At 43.6% G+C, this 19,534-nt stretch overlaps 1 protein-coding gene across 10 annotated transcripts in view; it reads left to right on the top strand.

The window, feature by feature from the left end:
- Nucleotides 1-19,534, top strand: part of tmc3 (transmembrane channel like 3) — a 587,484-nt gene that overhangs the window by 515,481 nt on the left and 52,469 nt on the right. For 9 of the 10 annotated variants that reach the window (XM_077518216.1, XM_077518214.1, XM_077518224.1 and 6 more), the window contains 3 exons: nt 1,340-1,449; nt 9,141-9,219; nt 15,078-15,326. In XM_077518216.1, the coding sequence (XP_077374342.1) occupies nt 1,340-1,449; nt 9,141-9,219; nt 15,078-15,326 (438 nt within the window). The remainder of the gene's footprint in view (nt 1-1,339; nt 1,450-9,140; nt 9,220-15,077; nt 15,327-19,534) is intronic. The other variant, XM_077518219.1, reaches the window with a different exon arrangement.

The raw sequence follows: 19,534 nt of genomic DNA on the forward strand, positions 1-19,534 counted from the left end.
AAGACAATACTTTTCACACAAAACAATACTTTTCACACTATAATGGTATGTTCAAAATTATTCCTTAAGGGTGAACATATTGGTTTAGAAGCCTGAAGAAATATTTCATTTCAGAGAGCTGGACCAATTTTTAAGCAAAACGTGACAATAAATTTCGCATGAAAATGAGCTGAAAATATGAATATAGTATCAAAATTGGATTTCTTTAATCAAACCAACCGTGACCCTTGTGAGGAATAAGCGGTCAAGAAAATGGATGGAAGGATATATATATATCTGTAAGGGAAATCGGTACAATTGATTATTAAATCAATAATTGTTAATTATTAAATTAATAATCAGTTGGCTCATTAATTGAAGGAGACTCAAACTTAATAATTAATTTTGAGCTTGCCTGCGGAGCACCACATCTCTTTTTGATAATTTTATCAGGATAACAGATGAGAACCTCGTTGAATCAGTCATTAAAATGAAGGCTGTGCCCTTACTACAATTTTGTGAGTTCTTTGTTCAGCTTAGAGGTCACTATAAATTGATGAAACACACACACAGTAAAACCTGGTTTGAGTTTTGTGCACGTTTATTCTCTAACCTCTGTGGGAAAATCTACTTAGAACTGAAAAAAGCAGAACTAACTACTATGATAGGAAATAAAACAAGAACTAAAATAATAAAATAATCAAAGGAAAAGAAAACACGAAAAGAGAAACGACCTTAACCAAGGTGATGGATTTCCTAAATCAAACCAACATGGGACCCACAATCAACCTAGTTCCAGGACACAAGAATGGAGTTCCTTTGGAAATGAGGTTGCAAAAAGTTACAACCGGCCGATAATCGTTACATATCAGAGGACTGAATGTTACTGTTTTTTGGTTTTGTTCCAGATGTTTAAGTTTAAATAAGTGGAGAGTCTTCAAAATGGTTCCTTGTAAACAGCTTGACAATGACCAATTTTATTTCGGAGAAATATTTTTGCAAGAGCAGGAACAGTTGAACAGCAAGAAAAGTGAGCTTGTGGTAGACTGTAAATTGTTTTAAAGTTAAGCCTTAGCTACGGTACCTATCTTTTGCTCATTTTATGTGTGCATCCATATGCTAAAGAACAAAAACTTGGGTCCGTTGGCCTATTAAAAAATGTTTTGTTTTGTTGTTTTTTTTGCTCTCATATGATTGGTAAAGATGATTGAGTTTGAAGAAGACTGATAAAGAATGATAGCTGACACATAAAAACTGATACAGCTCGACCATGGACCAGTACCAAATTGACGCTGTTCCACTGTCCACCTGCCTGTTATTGGGACAAAGTGTCTAACATGCACCCTCTCTCTTTATTGAGGTGAGTGTTGTGGTTTCTCTCATCACCATGATTGCTCCATCTGCCTTTGAACTGGTAGCTCAGTTGGAGATGTATCATCCAAGAACATCACTGCGTTTCCAGCTGGCCAGGTATTTCACCTATAGCAAGAATTTGTGTGGGTGCGTGTGTGTGCGTGTGGGTGTATATATACATTTATATATATATATATATATATATATATATATATATATATATATATATATATATATATATATATATGTATATATATGTATATATGTATATATGTATATATATATATATATATATATATGTATATATATATATATATATATATATATATATATATATATATGTATATGTATATGTAGCAATATATATACATATACAGGCAAAATGATCTGACACGCGTTATAGGTTGAATAAAAGACAAAGTACAGAAACAAAATAGTGTTTCTATTTCGTCCCTCTCGACCGCCAGTAGGCGGTGCTGAACAGCACGGAATTCCCCCCACGCCCATGCATGGAGAGATGCAATGCTGAGACCACCAAACCGGACCCCTCAACGCCTCGGCTGTGCCTAGAAATTTGAAGAAATTGTCCATAAAAGTTATGAACAAAATCGGTGACAAAGGGCAGCCTTAGCGGAGTCCAACTCTCACTGGAAATGAATCTGACTTACTGCCGGAAATGCGACCCAAACTCTGACACAGGTTGTATAGGGACCGAATAGCCCGTATAAGAGGGCTTGGTACCCCGTACTCCCGAAGCACAGGACTTCCCGAGGGACACGGTCGAACGCCTTCTCCAAGTCCACAAAACACATGTGGACTGGTTGGCGAACTCCCATGCACCCTCGAGGACGTAGAGGTTGAGTGTTGAGACGTTGAGGGTGTAGAGCTGGTCGAATATTCCACGGCCAGGACGAAAACCACACTGTTCCTCCTGAATCCAAGATTCGACTTCCCGATGGACCCTCCTCTCCAGTACCCCGAAATAGACCTTACCAGGGAGGCTGAGGAGTGTGATCCCTCTATAGTTGGAACACAACCTCTGCTCCCCCTTTTTAAAAAAGGGGACCGCCAACCCAGTCTGCCAATCCAGAGGCACTGTCCCCGATGTCCACATGATGTTGTAGAGGCGTGTCAAACACGATAGCCACACAACATCCAGAGCCTTTAGGAACTCCAGGCGGATCTCATCCACCCCCGGGGCCCTGCCAACATGGAGTTTACAAACCAGCTCAGTGACTTCGTCCCCAGAGATAGGAGAGCCCACCTTGGAGTTCCCAGACTCTGTTTCCTCAAAGGAAGACGTGTCGGTGGAATTGAGGAGGTGTTCGAAGTATTCCCCCCACCGACTCACGGAATCCCGAGTCGAGGTCAGCAGTATCCCATGTCCACAATACACAGTGTTGATGGTGCAATGCTTTCCTCTCCTGAGACGCCGGATGGTGGACCAGAATTTCTTCGAAGCCATCCGGAAGTCGTTTTCCATGGCCTCACCGAACTCCTCCCATGTCCGGGTTTTTGCCTCAGAGACCGCCGAAGCCGCATTCCGCTTGGCCAGCCGGTACCTGTCAGCTGCCTCCGGAGTCCCACAAGCCAAAAGGGCCCGATAGGACTCCTTCTTCAGCTTGATGGCATCCCTTACTATTGGTGTCCACCAGCGGGTTCGATGTTTGCCGCCACAACAGGCACCAACCACCTTACGGCCACAGCTCCGATCGGCACAGAATATGGTTCACTCAATGTCCCCTGCCTCCCCCAGAACAAGGGAGAAGTTCTGTCAGAGGTGGGCGTTGAAACGCTTTCTGACACGGGATTCCGCCAGACGTTCCCAGCGAATTCTCACAATACGTTTAGATCTGCCAGGTCTGACCAGCATCTTCCCTCACCATCAGAGCCAAAACACCACCAGGTGGTGATAAGTTGACAGCTCCACCCCTCTCTTCACCCGAGTCTCCAATGCGGCCGCATATCCGATGACACCACTACAAAGTCGATCATCGAACTGCGGCCTAGGGTGTCGTGGTGACAAGTGCACATATTGACACCCGATGTCGGGGTTCTGATCAGGGCGGGCCATTACTCCCAATCACGCCCCTCCAGGTCTCACTGTCATTGCCCACGTGAACGTTGAAGTCCTCCAGCAGGATGAGGGAGTCCCCAGGGGGAGCACTCCCCAGCACACCCTCTAAGGACTCCAAAAAGGGTGGGTACTCTGAACTGCTGTTTGATGCATATGCACAAACAACAGTTAAGACCCGTCCCCCCAACTGAAGGTGGAGGGAGACTACCCTCTCATCTACTGGGGTGAACCCCAACGTACTGGCACAAAGGCGGGGGGAAATAAGTAAGCCCACCCCTGCTATACGCCTCTCACGATGGGCAACCAGAGTGGAAGAGAGTCCAGCCCATTTCAACAGGATTGGTAGCAGAACCCAAGTCGTGAGTGGAGGTGAGTCCGACTATAAGTAGTCAGAACTTCTCAGCCTCGCAAACCAGCTCGGGTTCCTTACCCACCAGAGAGGTGACATTCCATGTCCCAAGAGTTAGCTTCCATAGCTGGGGGTTGGACCACCAAGGCCCTCGCCTTTCGCTACCGCCCAGCTCACTGCGCACCCGACCCCTTTGGCCTCTCCCATAGGTGGTGAGCCCATGGGAAGGGGGACCCACGGATACAGGGCTGGCCACCAGACGCTCACCTTTGAGCCTCGCTTCCAGGCCTGGCTCCAGAGGGGGGTAGGGATGTCACAATATTGGCGATATCGCGATATCGTGATATTAAAAAGGACACAATATCGTCGTCGTCATGTTTGCGATATGAAAAGCACCTCATCTCCGTTCAAAAACATTATTTTCTGCCTGCGTCTGCCGAATTCAGCATTATGAACTACATAGACCATGATGCTTTGCGCCGCCGCTGAGCCAATACGAACACACGGCGCGCGCTGTTTGAGAGAATTCGAGATGTTGGAGAGTGGCAAACCTTCTGAGATGGCTTTAGAAGAAAACACGGCAATTGAGATTAAAAATGCTCCGTAAACTTTTAAATCAGATGTGTGGAAGCACTTTGGTTTCTCCGTTGCTACAAACGACAAAGGGAAAAAAGTCACGGACCGACGGCTCGCAGTACGCAAGTACTGCCACATTCAAATTCGGAACACATCGGGTTATACAAGCAACATGCGAAGTCATTTGGCAGTTCATCACACAGAAAAGTATCAGGAACCCAGTAAGGAAGTCCCGTCTGGACAAAAAAACTCTACAGGAGCCATTTTTGACAGCGATGCCTCATAACAGCGCAAGGGCTCAAGAAATAACAAGGTACATCGCCGAATACATAGCGACTGATTTGCGGCCGTTTTCTGCAGTAAAAGGCACGGGATTTAAGAGGTTAGTAGCTAAACTGGAGCCAAAATATAAAATCCCATCACGAGCACTTTTGTCAAGCTGTTTTTCCTGCTCTCTACAACGAAACAAAGAATAATGTTAGAACCCATGGTTTCTTTGTCATCATGTCCTCTGACGTGGTGGAGTAATGCAGGGAACTACCCTCTTCTTTCCTCCTTAGCTCCTTATCTGTGCATACCAGCTACCTCAGTGCCCAGTGAGAGGGTATTCTCAATAGCAGGGGATGTTTTCAATGCCAAGAGGTCTCTTCTTCTCCCTTGTAATGTTGACTTACTGATCTTTCTAAAGAAAAACCTAAAAATAAGCTAAATGGTAGAATAGTGTTTACACATGGCATTTTTGTTTTGAGCCATCTTGCCAGACTATTTTTTGCCTGATTATTTTATTTGACTGACTTGCGAGTTCCAGCAGACTATTTTGTGTTTATGTTGCACATGTTTATTTGTTCCTATGTGGTGGTGTTGTAGCCTACTTGAACTTGTTTGCACAGGGAATCACATTAAGTGACTTGACCTTCCCAATAGGTTTACAGTTGTACGTTTCACCTAAAAAGGAAAATCTCTTTAAGGTAGCTACTAGCTATTACTGGCTGCTTCATTGTTCCTGACTTGACTTGAATGTTGCACTATTGAATCACCAAGTGATTTTCTGCGGTCATGATTAAAAAAGAAAAATGACAATAAAGTGACTGGCCAAGCCTATTTCATTGTCACTGATGTTATGGGGGAAAAAAAAAACAATATTGTGTCACCCACCCTGCCACTATGTTATTTATTCTTATTTATTTTTTTTCAATATTGTGAGCTTTTATACAGTATCGTGAGTTTTTAATAATATCGTGATAATTATCGTATCGTGAGGTTCATATCATGATAATATCGTATCGTGACATTTGGATATTGTGACATCCCTAGAGGGGGGGCCCGGTGACCCGCGTCCGGGCAAGGGAAACGTATTTCCATTAATTCTACTCATCATAAGGGATCTAGAGTCATGCTATGTCTGGTCCCTCACCTAGCACCTGTTTGACATGGGTGACCCTGCCAGGGGCATGAAGCCTCAGACAACATAGCTCCTAGGATCATTGGGACACGCAAACCCCTCCACCACGATAAGGTGATGACTCACTATATATATATATGCTTTGGCAATATATTACATATTGCAGCATGCAGTTCTTAAATCGATTCAATATCAATATTCGATTTTTAAACATTCATATTTGAAAAATATTCAACAAAATGTCTTACTTAATTAGTGTTGTTCCGATACCGTTTTTTTGGATCCCAGCTTTGCAGTATCGTCCGATACCGATAACAAACCGATACTTAAGCTTTTTTTTTTCCTCAACATGAAAAAGCTGTCCTGCCATTGGTTCAGAGCATTCAAGGGCCAATAGGATATCTTAGATCGGCATGCAGTGAACATGTCATATATGAGTGAATGTTGTGCACAAGCAAGACACAAGATGCTGCATCCAAAATCCTATATTAGCATTGGAATTAATGGTATCGGCATGTTAATTGTGAGTAGTCAACGATACCGATACCATTGTTTTTATGCAGTATCGGCACCTCTGCGAACTCCTACCAGTATCGGTATCGGAACAACACTATACTTAATTAAGGTTAGAGTTCAAACCTTAAGCTTGGAAGAATGTTATATTTATGGAACATTCAGCCTTAATATTGTATTTCAATGCCATTCAAACATGAAACAGAATACAACCTTTTTGTTAAATACATTGGCTCACAGTTATAAGACTGAAGTTTCAGATAAGTAAATAATACATTTTCATATAAATCTTACAGTGTACATGTGGGGTTAGAGTTGGGCTTAGTTTACTGATTAGTATTTTCTAAATTCGACTAGGGACGTCGTGAATCGGTGGGGGGAATACTTCAAAGACCTCCTCAATTCCACCAACACGTCTTCCTTTGAGGAAGCAGAGTCTGGGGACTCTGAGGTGGGCTCTCCTATCTCTGGGGACGAAGTCACTGAGATTGTTGGAAAGCTCCTCGGTGGCAGGGCCCCGGGGGTGGATGAGATCCAGAGTTCCAAAAGACTCTGGATGTTGTGGGGCTGGTTGACACGCCTCTACAACATTGCGTGGACATCCGGGACAGTGCCTCTGGATTGGCAGACGAGGGTGGTGGTCCCCCTTTTTAAGAAGGGGGACCGGAGGGTATGTTCCAACTACAGAGCGATCACACTCCTCAGCCTCCCTGGTAAGGTCTATTCAGGGGTATTGGAGAGGAGGGTCCATCGGGAGGTCGAATCTCGGATTCAGCAGGAGCAGTGTGGTTTTCGTCCTGGCCGTGGAACAGTGGACCAGCTCTACACCCTCAGCAGGATCCTCGAGGGTGTGTGGGAGTTCGCTCAACCAGTCCACATGTGTTTTGTGGATTTGGAGAAGGCGTTCGACCGTGTCCCTCGGGGACTCCTGTGGGGGGTGCTTCGGGAGTACGGGGTACCGCGCCCCCTGATTCGGGCTATTCGGTCCCTGTACGACCGTTGCCAGAGTTTGGTCCGCATTGCCGGCAGTAAGTCGGATTCGTTTCCGGTGAGGGTTGGACTCCGACACCCTTTGTCACCGATTCTGTTCATAACTTTTATGGACAGAATTTCTAGGCGCAGCCGAGGCGGTGAGGGGTTCCGGTTTGGCGGCCTCATCAAGCCTGGGGCCTCCAACTCTCACTGGAGCGGTTCGCAGCCAAGTGTGAAGCGGTTGGGATGAGGATCAGCACTTCCAAATCCGAGACCATGGTCCTCAGTTGAAAAAGCGTGGATTGTCGTCTTCAGGTCGGGGATGAGATCCTGCCCCAAGTGGAGTTCAAATATCTTGGGGTCTTATTCACGAGTGAGGATAGGATGGAGCGGGATATCGACAGGCGGATCGGTGCAGCGTCTGCAGTGATGCGGACTCTGCATCGGTCCGTCGTGGTGAAGAAAGAGCTGAGCCAAAAGGCAAAGCTCTCGATTTACCGGTCGATCTACGTTCCAACCCTCACCTATGGTCACGAACTGTGGGTCGTGACCGAAAGAACGAAATCCTGGATACAAGTGGCCGAAATTAGTTTCCTCCGCAGGGTGTCCAGGCTCTCCCTTAGAGATAGGATGAGAAGCTCGGTCATGCGGGAGGGACTCAGAGTAGAGCCGCTGCTCCTCCACGTTGAGAGGAGCCAGCTGAGGTGCCTCGGGCATATGGTTCGGATGCCTCCTGGACGCCTTCCTGGGGAGGTGTTCCGGGCATGTCCCACCGGCAGGAGGCCCCGGGAACGACCCAGGACACGCTGGAGAGTCTATGTCTCTCGGCTGGCCTGAGAACACCTTGGGATCCCGCCGGAGGAGCTGGTTGAAGTGGCAGGGGAGAGGGAAGTCTGGGTTTCCCTCCTGAAGCTGCTGCCCCTGCGACCGACCCCGGATAAGCGGAGGAAGATGGATGGATGGATGGATGGATATTTTCTAAATTTGAGTAAAAAATAATAAATCTCAACAATCAACTTTTAAATTCGTATCGTGATTAATCGCTATCGAATCGAATCGTAAGCTATGAATCATGATAGGAATCGAATCGTCAGGTACTAGGAAATACACACACACATATACATATATGTATATATATATATGTATATATATATATATATATATATATATATATATATATATATATATATATATATATGTATGTATATTAGTGCTGTCAAACAATTACAAATTTTAATCTGATTAATCACACTTTAATTTAGATTAATCACGATTAATCAGCTATTTTTTTTATTTATTTTTTATATTACTTGCATAATATAAAATACCAAATACAGTAATATTTTTACATTAACGCATTTTATTATCTGAATGTCATTTGAAAACATTGATTAAATGCATGTACGCAATTGCATGCATGCGTGTATTGCTCAAAACGTAACAGCATCACATCAATTGGGTGCAATTCAGCAATTATAATGCAAAAAACATGCTGAATGTGGACGTAAACTTGGTAACAGCAGCATATCAACTGGGTGCAACTCAGCAATTATTAATTAATTAAATGTAAATTACTTTTGTTTTATCTAAAGTCCCGTCGGGGTGTTTTTTAAAGCGAAATTTACCACCAAGCACACCAACTAGAGTCACCCCGCGCATTTTGGAACAACAGGCGTAGGAAATGCCGTGCATTGACCTAATCACTGACCTGCGCAGCCTTCAATGTAACCATCCGCGGTTACGTTCAAGGCTCAAGTGCGGTCAAAAAAAACAGTGCGATTAAGATGCGTTAATACATACATATATATATATATATATATATATATATATATATATATATATATATATATATATATATACATACACACACACATGCCTTACTGTACATTAACTAATTATCTATATGATTGTGTTTACAGAGTGCTTGTTTTATATCTGGGGAATCTGTACAGTCTAATTATTGCCCTCCTCGACAAGGTCAACAGTATGAGCTCTACAGTAAGTATCTAAAGCACATGAAACACAAAATTTTGACACAACCTGGCGCTTATTTGAATGATTTTGTTATATTCTTACACTGGTATGAAAATTATCAGCTGAATTTCTTATATAATTATCTACAGGGTAGGCCTGTTTGTTTCCAAATTAAATTTTTGTGCAAAATAGAAGCACTCCCGACTCCTGACTGGCATTTCTTGACATGGAAGAGCAGCTGCTCTGAATTCTACATGGATGATTAAGCTCCTGCCTATATTATCTCAATACTGTATCTCACCCAGACACTTGAGAGTGGAAACAAAATTTCAGTTCCTTCAATTGGTCATCTTCTTTTTTAAATCACCAAATAAAATATGTAAGCATAGGTGAGTGGGGGAATGTAAACTGAAGGCCAAATTGAGTCTCATCTTGTCAACGTAACAGAGCTGCTGCTGGGCCAGGCGTTTCCAAAAGAAACAACGTGTGATTGAGAGAAACACGGTCCCCCACGAGGTGCTCTCGTCATTCAACTGACGCACGGAATAAGTTGCGACGTAAATAACAATGGTGACGTACGTCTAAATAAAGTTTCTTCAGAATGTATTTAACTGGAAATGATTTTTGAAAAATTAATCTCATAGTTCTGGTAGTAACAACCATATAAATAATATAGAGCGACCTTGTCATGACAACTGGGGTTCCTTTTAAAGCAACTCTAGCCATTGTTTACAGCGGGTGTACAGCTAGTGCTCACCTGCTCGTCTGACACAAAATCACAGGGCTCCATGTTGGACGACATCTAAGTACTGCGCCAGTGAGCAGAGATGTCCAAGTCGTTTGTTTCTATGCCAGAAGGTATTGTGGTAGAAGCGGGGTCCGTAGACCCGAGTAGCTCCGCAGGAGCTTTCCAACAGTGTCGCTCCCGTCGCCCCAAGACATACCATAGCGGCGATAGAGGGTCCCACAAATGTCCGACAATTTACCCTGGAGATGAACCACCGCCACCCGGGTAATTTCTTGGAAATCCCCGGTCACCTGGAAGTCCTCCTGCGTCCATTGTTGTTTGAGTCTTTCTGTCAGGGGTTGTGGGGGATTGTGGACACAAGTGGAGGGAGGCAAGGCGAGGCGTGGCAGGGGTGCTCTTAAACATGTTTTAATTTTAACATAAACCAACAATGTGCAACACAATATACGAAGTACAAAACAACTCGGCATAAACTTACTAATTGAAAACTAAACAGGCAGGACGGACAGGCGCAGGAAATGAGGTGTGACAGGACAAAGACTTGACAAGGACTGAACGAAAGCAGGGAACTAAATACACATGACAACGAGAGACACCTGAAGTGGCTTGAGGAGCTGATTGGGTAACACAAGGGAACGGGAAAACGAGCACAGGAGGACATGATAAAACTTGACGAGACATTGACAGAAAAGGAGACACAAGGAAAACATGACCAAAAACCCAAATCAAAACCCAGATCATAACATGAACAGTCATAAAGCATATGAAATCCGATTTCTGCGGGACGGATTCAAACCACATGTGGGCGGTAATTTGATATCCGATTTGTACAGGATGCGTCTCAGTTATCTCTGCTTTTTGCGGATGATGTGGTGCTGTTGGCTTCTTCAAGCTGTGATCTCCAACTCTCACTGGAGCGGTTCGCAGCCGAGTGTGAAGCGGTTGGGATGAAGATCAGCACCTCCAAATCCGAGACCATGGTCCTTAGTCGGAAAAGGGGGGAGTGCTGTCTTCGGGTCGGGGATGAGATCCTGCCCCAAGTGGAGAAGTTCAAGTATCTTGTTCACGAGTGAGGGCAGGATGGAGCGGGAGATCGGCGGATCGGTGGAGTGGCTGTAGTGATGCAGACTCTATCCGTCCGTTGTGGTGAAGAATGAGCTGAGTCGAAATGTGAAGCTCTCGATTTACCGAGATTTTTTCTACGTTCCTACCCTCACCTATGGCTACGAGCTGTGGGTTGTGACCGAAAGAACAAGATCCCGGGTACAAGTGGCCGAAATAAGTTTCCTCCGCAGGGTGTCCGCCCTCTCCCTAAAAGGACAGGACCATGGATTGGAATTTCACCAAGCCTGTTATTTGAAGAAGAGATGAAGAAGGTTCAGTTCAGGAGAGGGACAGGGATCATCCGGCTGGCCGACCGAGCCTCACGGGTTGAGCTACTGGCTGGGAAGAGGCCCTTTTTGGTTGAGGCCTCAGGGTGCCTGTAATGGCACCATCCGTTTGAGCCTGTGCAGGGACAATACAGCGTGTTTCGCGCACCTGTCGTAAAAGCGATGTTTTCCGTGAGCTCTTCGCGTGTAATGGCCACACGAACCGTGTGCTGGTGGTTACGCTAGCTGTGGGCTAGTCATTTGTTTTGCAGTAGCGCCCGACGGAGAGAGAGAGAGAGAGAGAGAGGGAGAGAGAGAGAGAGAGAGAGAGAGAGAGGGGCCAACAGTGTGGAGGCAGAAGGAGAAGGCGGGTAAGAGAGGGAGGCAGGAGGAAGCGTGCCTTTTGTAGGGGGGCTGCAGCTTGCTCCCCAGCAGGGGTTCGTTCTCGGATTACACAGAGAGGAAGTGTAAATTTTCCCGCTTGGAGAAGATTTTGGTAGAGAATAATCAGGTTAAATTTGGATCCCATGTTCAAACAAGATTCTGAAGTCAAAATTCAGTCAATGCAACACGTACAGTTGAATACGTCAAATAAAATGTTACCTAGCTTACAACTGTCATAATGTGCGCACAAGTGGAGAATCTGCCACACCAATGGAACATTTTCATGACCTTTCTTGGAGTCAACATTTCAAAAATGGCAAACACATAACTTCATTGTTCTGTTGCAAAATAAGACCATCAGGTTTCTGAAAAGGCTTTTACTTTTCTTTATTGTGTGTGTGTGTGTGAGCTGGATTCAGGGTGTGTGGGGGCTATGTGTTTGTGGGGAATGTTACTGGCCCCCCCAACCCACAGGGTCGCATGTCCAGGGCACAGGAACGAAATTCCCTTGTTTGCGACGAGGTTGCAAAAGTTACAAACGGCCGATAATCGTTAGAGATATATAGGCACAAACTGTGGCGTTTTCGCCGTAGAGATACAGAATAATGTGAGAACACAGCGGAGAAATCAATGTATTCAAGGGAGGCTCCTTTTGCGAGTAGGACGGAGCTGCCTTAGAGATAGGGTGAGAAGGCACTCAGAGTAGAGCCGCTGCTCCTCCGCGTTGAGAGGAACCAGTTGAGGTGGCCCGGGCATCTAGTTTGGATGCCTCCTAGACGCCTCCCTGGTCACTATATAGTCGTGACTACATAGACCAAGATTCCTTGCAAATCAAATAAGCGAAGAAGACAAAAAGGAGACAAAGGAGAAAATAGCGAGCATGCGCACAGCGAAAAACAATGCCCCGATCCCATCGTGGTATTCCAAATGTGTTTATATGAGCAAGAATTACGGTTATGAAAGGGGTAACCCAGGGGTCTTATTCGAGTGTTTAAAACCCAGAATAAGTGCATATGCGGGTTATTGTGCATGTTTACATGGCCTTACAAAATCCAAATATTGCCAATATTGGGGTTTCAAAAGGGTTATTGTCTGCATGTAAATGTAGTCACTGACAGTTGCAACGTCCAATTAGCACGCAGAAACAACAGCACCATTTTCAACATTGACAAACCCCGTTTTTCATTGATACCTTTTCTTAGAGTGAGAAATTAAAGTTGAGTGTGAGAGAGGGCGGAAATGCGTGATTCTCACTCTCAATGCATGACTGTTGACAGCCCTGGTAGAAGGGATTTTAACTTAGGCTAAGAGGGGTACAAAAAATAATTGTGAATAAGTAAAAACTGCAAACATATAATAATCAACTTATATCTTAGGAAAGGATGTCAAGTTTAATATACATTGTATTTAAGTTCAAGTATACACGTTTTCTAAGACATTCAGTAAAAGAAAAAATTGCAGGGACAAATTATTCATATTTTTAAACTGCCGGAGTCCTGCAGGTTTTGGATATTAGAAAGCTCTGCATAATCCGGATAATGATGCTGTTGATTGGAATCAGCTTGTGTTGAAAGAGGGATACCTCAAAAACCTCCAGGACTCCAGCACTCAAGGACTGAGTTTGCCCACCCCTGATCTAAACCCCACAGCGGACGTAATTAATGATACTACCTCAATAACTTTCCAGTTAAAGATGTAGAAACCGTACATGTTGTCCACTGAATGTGTCTGCTCTATGGAAGTAATCATTTCACGCCCTAATGTGAAACTTGAACAGGATTCAACATATCGCCGGCGTCAGGCCAAAGACTTGTATTTCCAAAATCATCACTTTTCAGGAAACTCCAAAACGACATGTTTTTGCAACCATTAACCCTCAAAATACGACCCAGTCGTCCCTGACAGGAAAATACATATATTTTTCAATTCAACCTAACGCCTGAACCATTTGCGCTAGCAACGTAATTCAAGATTACGGTAGCTGGCAAATCACGTGTGGGGAAGGGGGGAGTGGTGCGTCAGACAGGAAATGATGCATATTTTTCAACTCACTGTAACTCCGGAACCATTAGCGCTATCCATGTAATTTCAACGGATTCTGAAAGCGGAGGAGCAGAGCTTTATGTCGAAAAAAAAAAAAAAAAAAAGACAAAAAAAAGCTTAGATTAGTCAATAATTCATAAAAATAACACCCACACATGTGGACTGACCACAAGTATAGATTTTCTTTTTTTTTTCAAAAAGTGTGAAATTTGCCAAATTGTGGTTCACGAGGTTTTGGCTCGATGCTAGCGATTGGTCTGTTCTGGACATGCTTGCATAATTTCAGATATAAACAAATTTTTCTCTTATTATTTTAGAACCTTATGTCATAGAACCTCTGCCACTGTTAGTGTAGTGGTTCACTCGGATGACTTTTGTGCAAGTGTGCCGTAAGGGGCAAAAACGATGAATTTGGTAATGTGGTGCACTTATCTACACCATATCATATGGTGCTCCAGGTGCTTTACAATTAGGGCTGGGTATCGATTCATATTTCCACAATCGATTCAATTCAATTTAGAAGGGCCCGATTCCATTTGTTATTTGAAGGAAAAACATTCCCGAAGTCGATGCTAACTTCCAGTTGGCATTTGCTAACTTTCTGTTTGCGCTAGGCTAGCGATGTTCTAAAAACGAAGCGTGCTTTGTCTTTAAATATACAGTAGATTTAATTGTTAACATTGTGTATTTAGTTTTACAGTTAACTCCAACTGCGGTGTCATTAAACAGCTTAAAGGATGCTTCGGGACAACAGAATAACCAGAATAACATACGTTATTATATAACATACTATAACATAACGTCAGAAACTTCGGCTTTCTTCGATAACGTTTTAAGGGGAAAATAATCAGCCACTTAGCTCAATTGGATGATTGTTTAAAGGCCAATAATCGGCTGATTATAATTGGCAGCTTATTAATCGGTTGGGCCCTATTTGGCACATTAATTTACGGGGTGGGGGGCGGTAGAGAAACTATTAAAAGTATTGATTCATGGATTTATGAATCGATATTAGGCTATGAAAAGGAATATCGATTCGATATTGAAGACCCAGCCCTATTTACAATGGCTCACATTCATTCATTCATACACCAATGAGAGGGTGCTGCCATGCAAGGCGTTGCTGGGCCCACTTGGAGAAAATTGAGGTTCAGGGTCTTGTTCAAGGACACTTTGACAAAATAATAATAATAATAATAATTATATTAATAATAATAGTTGTTGCATGTCTTAAGGGTTACAAAATACAGTGATGTATTTTAAAAGTAATTGTAGGAGATATGACTCATCTAAAACTCGGATTCAGATGATAAAAATTGTATATTGGTGTTTCCCAGATTCCAGTGAGTCCAGTGAACTGGTCTGACACGAGATCCTACTTGGCCACTATCACACAGCCTGCTGCATCCACCCTGTCCACACTGGTATCTGAGATCTCGCATCGCAACATTGCCACCATTGCCACAATGCTCGACGTGACCAACAGAAGCAAGGGGAGCTCTGAGACCTCCTCTAACCAATCCACTCATATTGAAAAGAACACTCGCTCTCAGCAGGACCAGTGCTGGGAAACCTACGTTGGGCAGGTTATGTTTGTACTTTTTTTTTTTTTTACAGTAATTATATATTTGACAAATCTCTAAATCTAATATATGTCTATCCTTATTGTGCTGTGTAGCAGAGATGGGAAGTAACCAAGTACAAATACTTCGTTACTGTACTTGAGTAGTTTTTTCCGCTTTTATCCGTTACCTTTTAAAAACAATATCTGAACTTTTTACTTGATACATTTTCAAAACAAAGGGTCGTACTTGATACATTTTCAAAACAAAGGGTTGTTACTCGTTACTTTTGTTCTAGTGATGAGATTTTTGGCTCTTTTCGGTGATCCGGTTCATTTAGATCGGCTCAGTGAAAAGAGCTGGGTCTTTTTGGCTCTCAAACGGCATTTTTAACTTTAGCTTTTATTTTAAATATTTATGACAAATTTGCCATACATTTTGATAAATGACTTAGTGAACTAAATATTGCACTCTACTAATTGCAAATAGCAACAATTATCAAGCAAAGAAAAGGATTTTTTATCATTTTATTGAAGAAATTAATAGGCTCCATACAATAAACAAGCAACAAAATTAAAACATCAACCAACAACGATCAAAATAACAATCAAACAACAAAAACATTGAGTAGTAATTTAACTGCAACAGCAGCAGTGAACAAAACAAACATTAGCTACTCACCCAGTCCAGGATAAAAGACCTTGCTTTATTTCAAATTTGCAACAAAAAAAAAAAAAAACTAAATATATCAACTTGGACAGGCTGTTCTGGCTCCCTCTCTCATCTGACTTTAACCAATTAAAATGTCTCAAAATGTTACTGTGTTTTCGGCTCATCTTGTACAAACCGCGTTTGTGTGTCGTCCTTTCCTCTCCTGTTTTCTCCTCCTCCTGTCTCTAGCTGTCTGCGGCTGTGCGTGCAGTACCCTCCCATCCCCATCCCCCGCCCCTCCCTCTCTGAGCACGGCAGCTGAGACATTGCCAAACCTCACTTCAGATACGTGAACAAGAGAGAGCAACATATGTAGAGAGGGAGAGAGCGAGGGAAAATGACAGACTGACAGAATGACTTCGTATCGGCTCGTTCGCGACCGACACATCACTATTTTGTTTACGTGCATGACAACGATTAAAAAGTGACGGCAGATTTTGCTGTATGTTTCTACCTTATTCCGTTCTTTCGTAATCACCATTTGAAAATAGGTCACTTGAGTGACATTGAGCGAAAATTGAAAAGAAAAGATACATTTCCTCCACAGACATGTCTGTTGGTTTTGGCATGTTCAGTATTGCTTTTATTTTGTCTTGATCTGGTTTTATTCCTTGGGCTGTGAGTTTGTCACCCAGGAAGAGAATTTCTTGCACTGCAAACTCACACTTAGCTCTGTTGAGTTTCAGTCCATACTTTTGCATGCGCTCCATCACTTTATAAAGTCTCTGGTTATGCTTTTGGAGAGTCGAGCCCCATACAATAATGTCATCAACATAAACCCTGACTCCCTCTAGGCCTTCAATGATCTGTTCCATTGCTCTGTGGAATATTTCTGGTGCGGATTTTATCCCAAATGACAGTCTAAGAAAACAATACCTACCAAAAGGTGTGTTAAAGGTACAGTACTTAGTGCTGCTCTCATCCAGTCTTAACTGCCAGAAACCTTGTGAAGCATCAAGTTTCGTGAAATAGTTTGCTCCTGCCATTTCACTGATAATTTCCTCTCTTGTGGGTATTTGATAGAACTCACGTTTGATGTTCTCATTCAGATCTTTTGGGTCCATGCATGTCCTCAATTCACCATTCTTTTTCTTTGTGACAACCATGGAGTTGACCCAATCTTTAGGCTCCTCCACCTTTTCGATCACGCCAAGGCTTGTCATCCTGTCCAGTTCCCTTATGAGGGCTTCACGCAATGGAGCTGGGACCCTACATGGTGCGTGCACCACTGGCTGGGCGCCTTCCTTCAGCTGGATTTTGGATATAAAGGGCAGTGTACCAAAACCTTTGAACACATCAGCAAAGTTATGTACAATTGCATTGGTGTCACATTTCAAATCCGTCTCAATACAGTACACTCTTTTCACTAGCCCTAGCTCTTCACAGCTCTTGTCACCCAACAGTGACTCACATTTGTCACTCAGCACAGAAAAGTGTACAGTGTGCTCTTTACCTTTAACACTAACATTCAGTTTACAGGTACCAAAACAATCTATAGGTTGGCCATTGTAATCTTTCAACCCCAAACTCTTCCTGTGTATTTTGGGTTTTACCTGCATTTCTCTTACATCAGATATGCTAATGAGGTTTGCTTTTGCACCAGTGTCCAGTCTCATTGTCACTTATAGTTCCATTGATCAGCAGAGAAGTGATCCATTTGTCATCATTTGTGATGCTGTTTACTTTTACTTCTTCATTTTCCATTTTCACCATTCCAACAAAGAAGGTGTCACTTAAATCTGTGTCATCCACTACATTTACATGTTTCCCTTTGTTTACCTCTTTCTTTTTGGTGAAACATTGTCTGGCGAAGTGATTCTTCCCGTGGCAGCTGGAGCATACTTTACCAAAAGCTGGGCATTCCCTCGGCTTGTGCTGTGATCCGCAGCGCTTGCATAAAAACGTGGCGTCCTCCGTCCGCTGTGCAGTCCGGGCCTTTTGGCGACGTCTCCCGCTCTGATATGCCACAGCTCCAACCGGTGCTCCTTCGCTCGTCGGTGGTGTGGCACTTGACATCACGTTTTCGATCACGCCAAGGCTTGTCATCCTGTCCAGTTCCCTTATGAGGGCTTCACGCAATGGAGCTGGGACCCTACATGGTGCGTGCACCACTGGCTGGGCGCCTTCCTTCAGCTGGATTTTGGATATAAAGGGCAGTGTACCAAAACCTTTGAACACATCAGCAAAGTTATGTACAATTGCATTGGTGTCACATTTCAAATCTGTCTCAATACAGTACACTCTTTTCACTAGCCCTAGCTCTTCACAGCTCTTGTCACCCAACAGTGACTCACATTTGTCACTCAGCACAGAAAAGTGTACAGTGTGCTCTTTACCTTTAACACTAACATTCAGTTTACAGGTACCAAAACAATCTATAGGTTGGCCATTGTAATCTTTCAACCCCAAACTCTTCCTGTGTATTTTGGGTTTTACCTGCATTTCTCTTACATCAGATATGCTAATGAGGTTTGCTTTTGCACCAGTGTCCAGTCTCATTGTCACTTATAGTTCCATTGATCAGCAGAGAAGTGATCCATTTGTCATCATTTGTGATGCTGTTTACTTTTACTTCTTCATTTTCCATTTTCACCATTCCAACAAAGAAGGTGTCACTTAAATCTGTGTCATCCACAACATTTACATGTTTCCCTTTGTTTACCTCTTTCTTTTTGGTGAAACATTGTCTGGCGAAGTGATTCTTCCCGTGGCAGCTGGAGCATACTTTACCAAAAGCTGGGCATTCCCTCGGCTTGTGCTGTGATCCGCAGCGCTTGCATAAAAACGTGGCGTCCTCCGTCCGCTGTGCAGTCCGGGCCTTTTGGCGACGTCTCCCGCTCTGATATGCCACAGCTCCAACCGGTGCTCCTTCGCTCGTCGGTGGTGTGGCACTTGACATCACGTTTTCATATGCTTTTGGGACAGCTCACTTGCCTGGCATATTTTAATAGCCATGTCCAGAGTCAACTCGGACTCACGAAGAAGTCTCTCCCTCAACTTCTTGTCTTCTACGCCAAAAACAATTTGGTCTCTCACCATCGAGGCCTTTAATGTCCCAAAATTACATGACTGCGCTTTCAAACGCAGAGCCGTCAAAAAACTGTCAAACGGCTCATTTTGTAACTGCACACGAGACCTAAACATGTATCGTTCATATGTCTCGTTCTTCCTCGGAGTGCAATGCGCATCAAACTTAACAAGCACAACGTCCAACTTTTCACTGTCCTCAGGCGCATCAAACACGAACGTGTTATATACTTCAATGGCCTGTGGCCCAGCAAGAGTTAGCAGCAGTGATACCTTTCTCGAATCCGGCTTGGTGTCCAATCCCATGGCCGTTACATACAAGTTGAACTGTTGCTTGAAAGCACGCCAATTTTCGTCAACGTTCCCCGTCAGTTTCAGGCTTTCTGGCGGCTTCAAATCCATGTCGGCTTCTCCGGCGGTCGTCCAACTCACTCAATTCACTCCTGGTACCATGTTGTGTTCGTGTTGATATTTAATGTGATTTATTGAGATAG

This window comes from Festucalex cinctus, chromosome 4 (assembly GCF_051991245.1).
Source record: "Festucalex cinctus isolate MCC-2025b chromosome 4, RoL_Fcin_1.0, whole genome shotgun sequence".
NCBI lineage: Eukaryota > Metazoa > Chordata > Actinopteri > Syngnathiformes > Syngnathidae > Festucalex > Festucalex cinctus.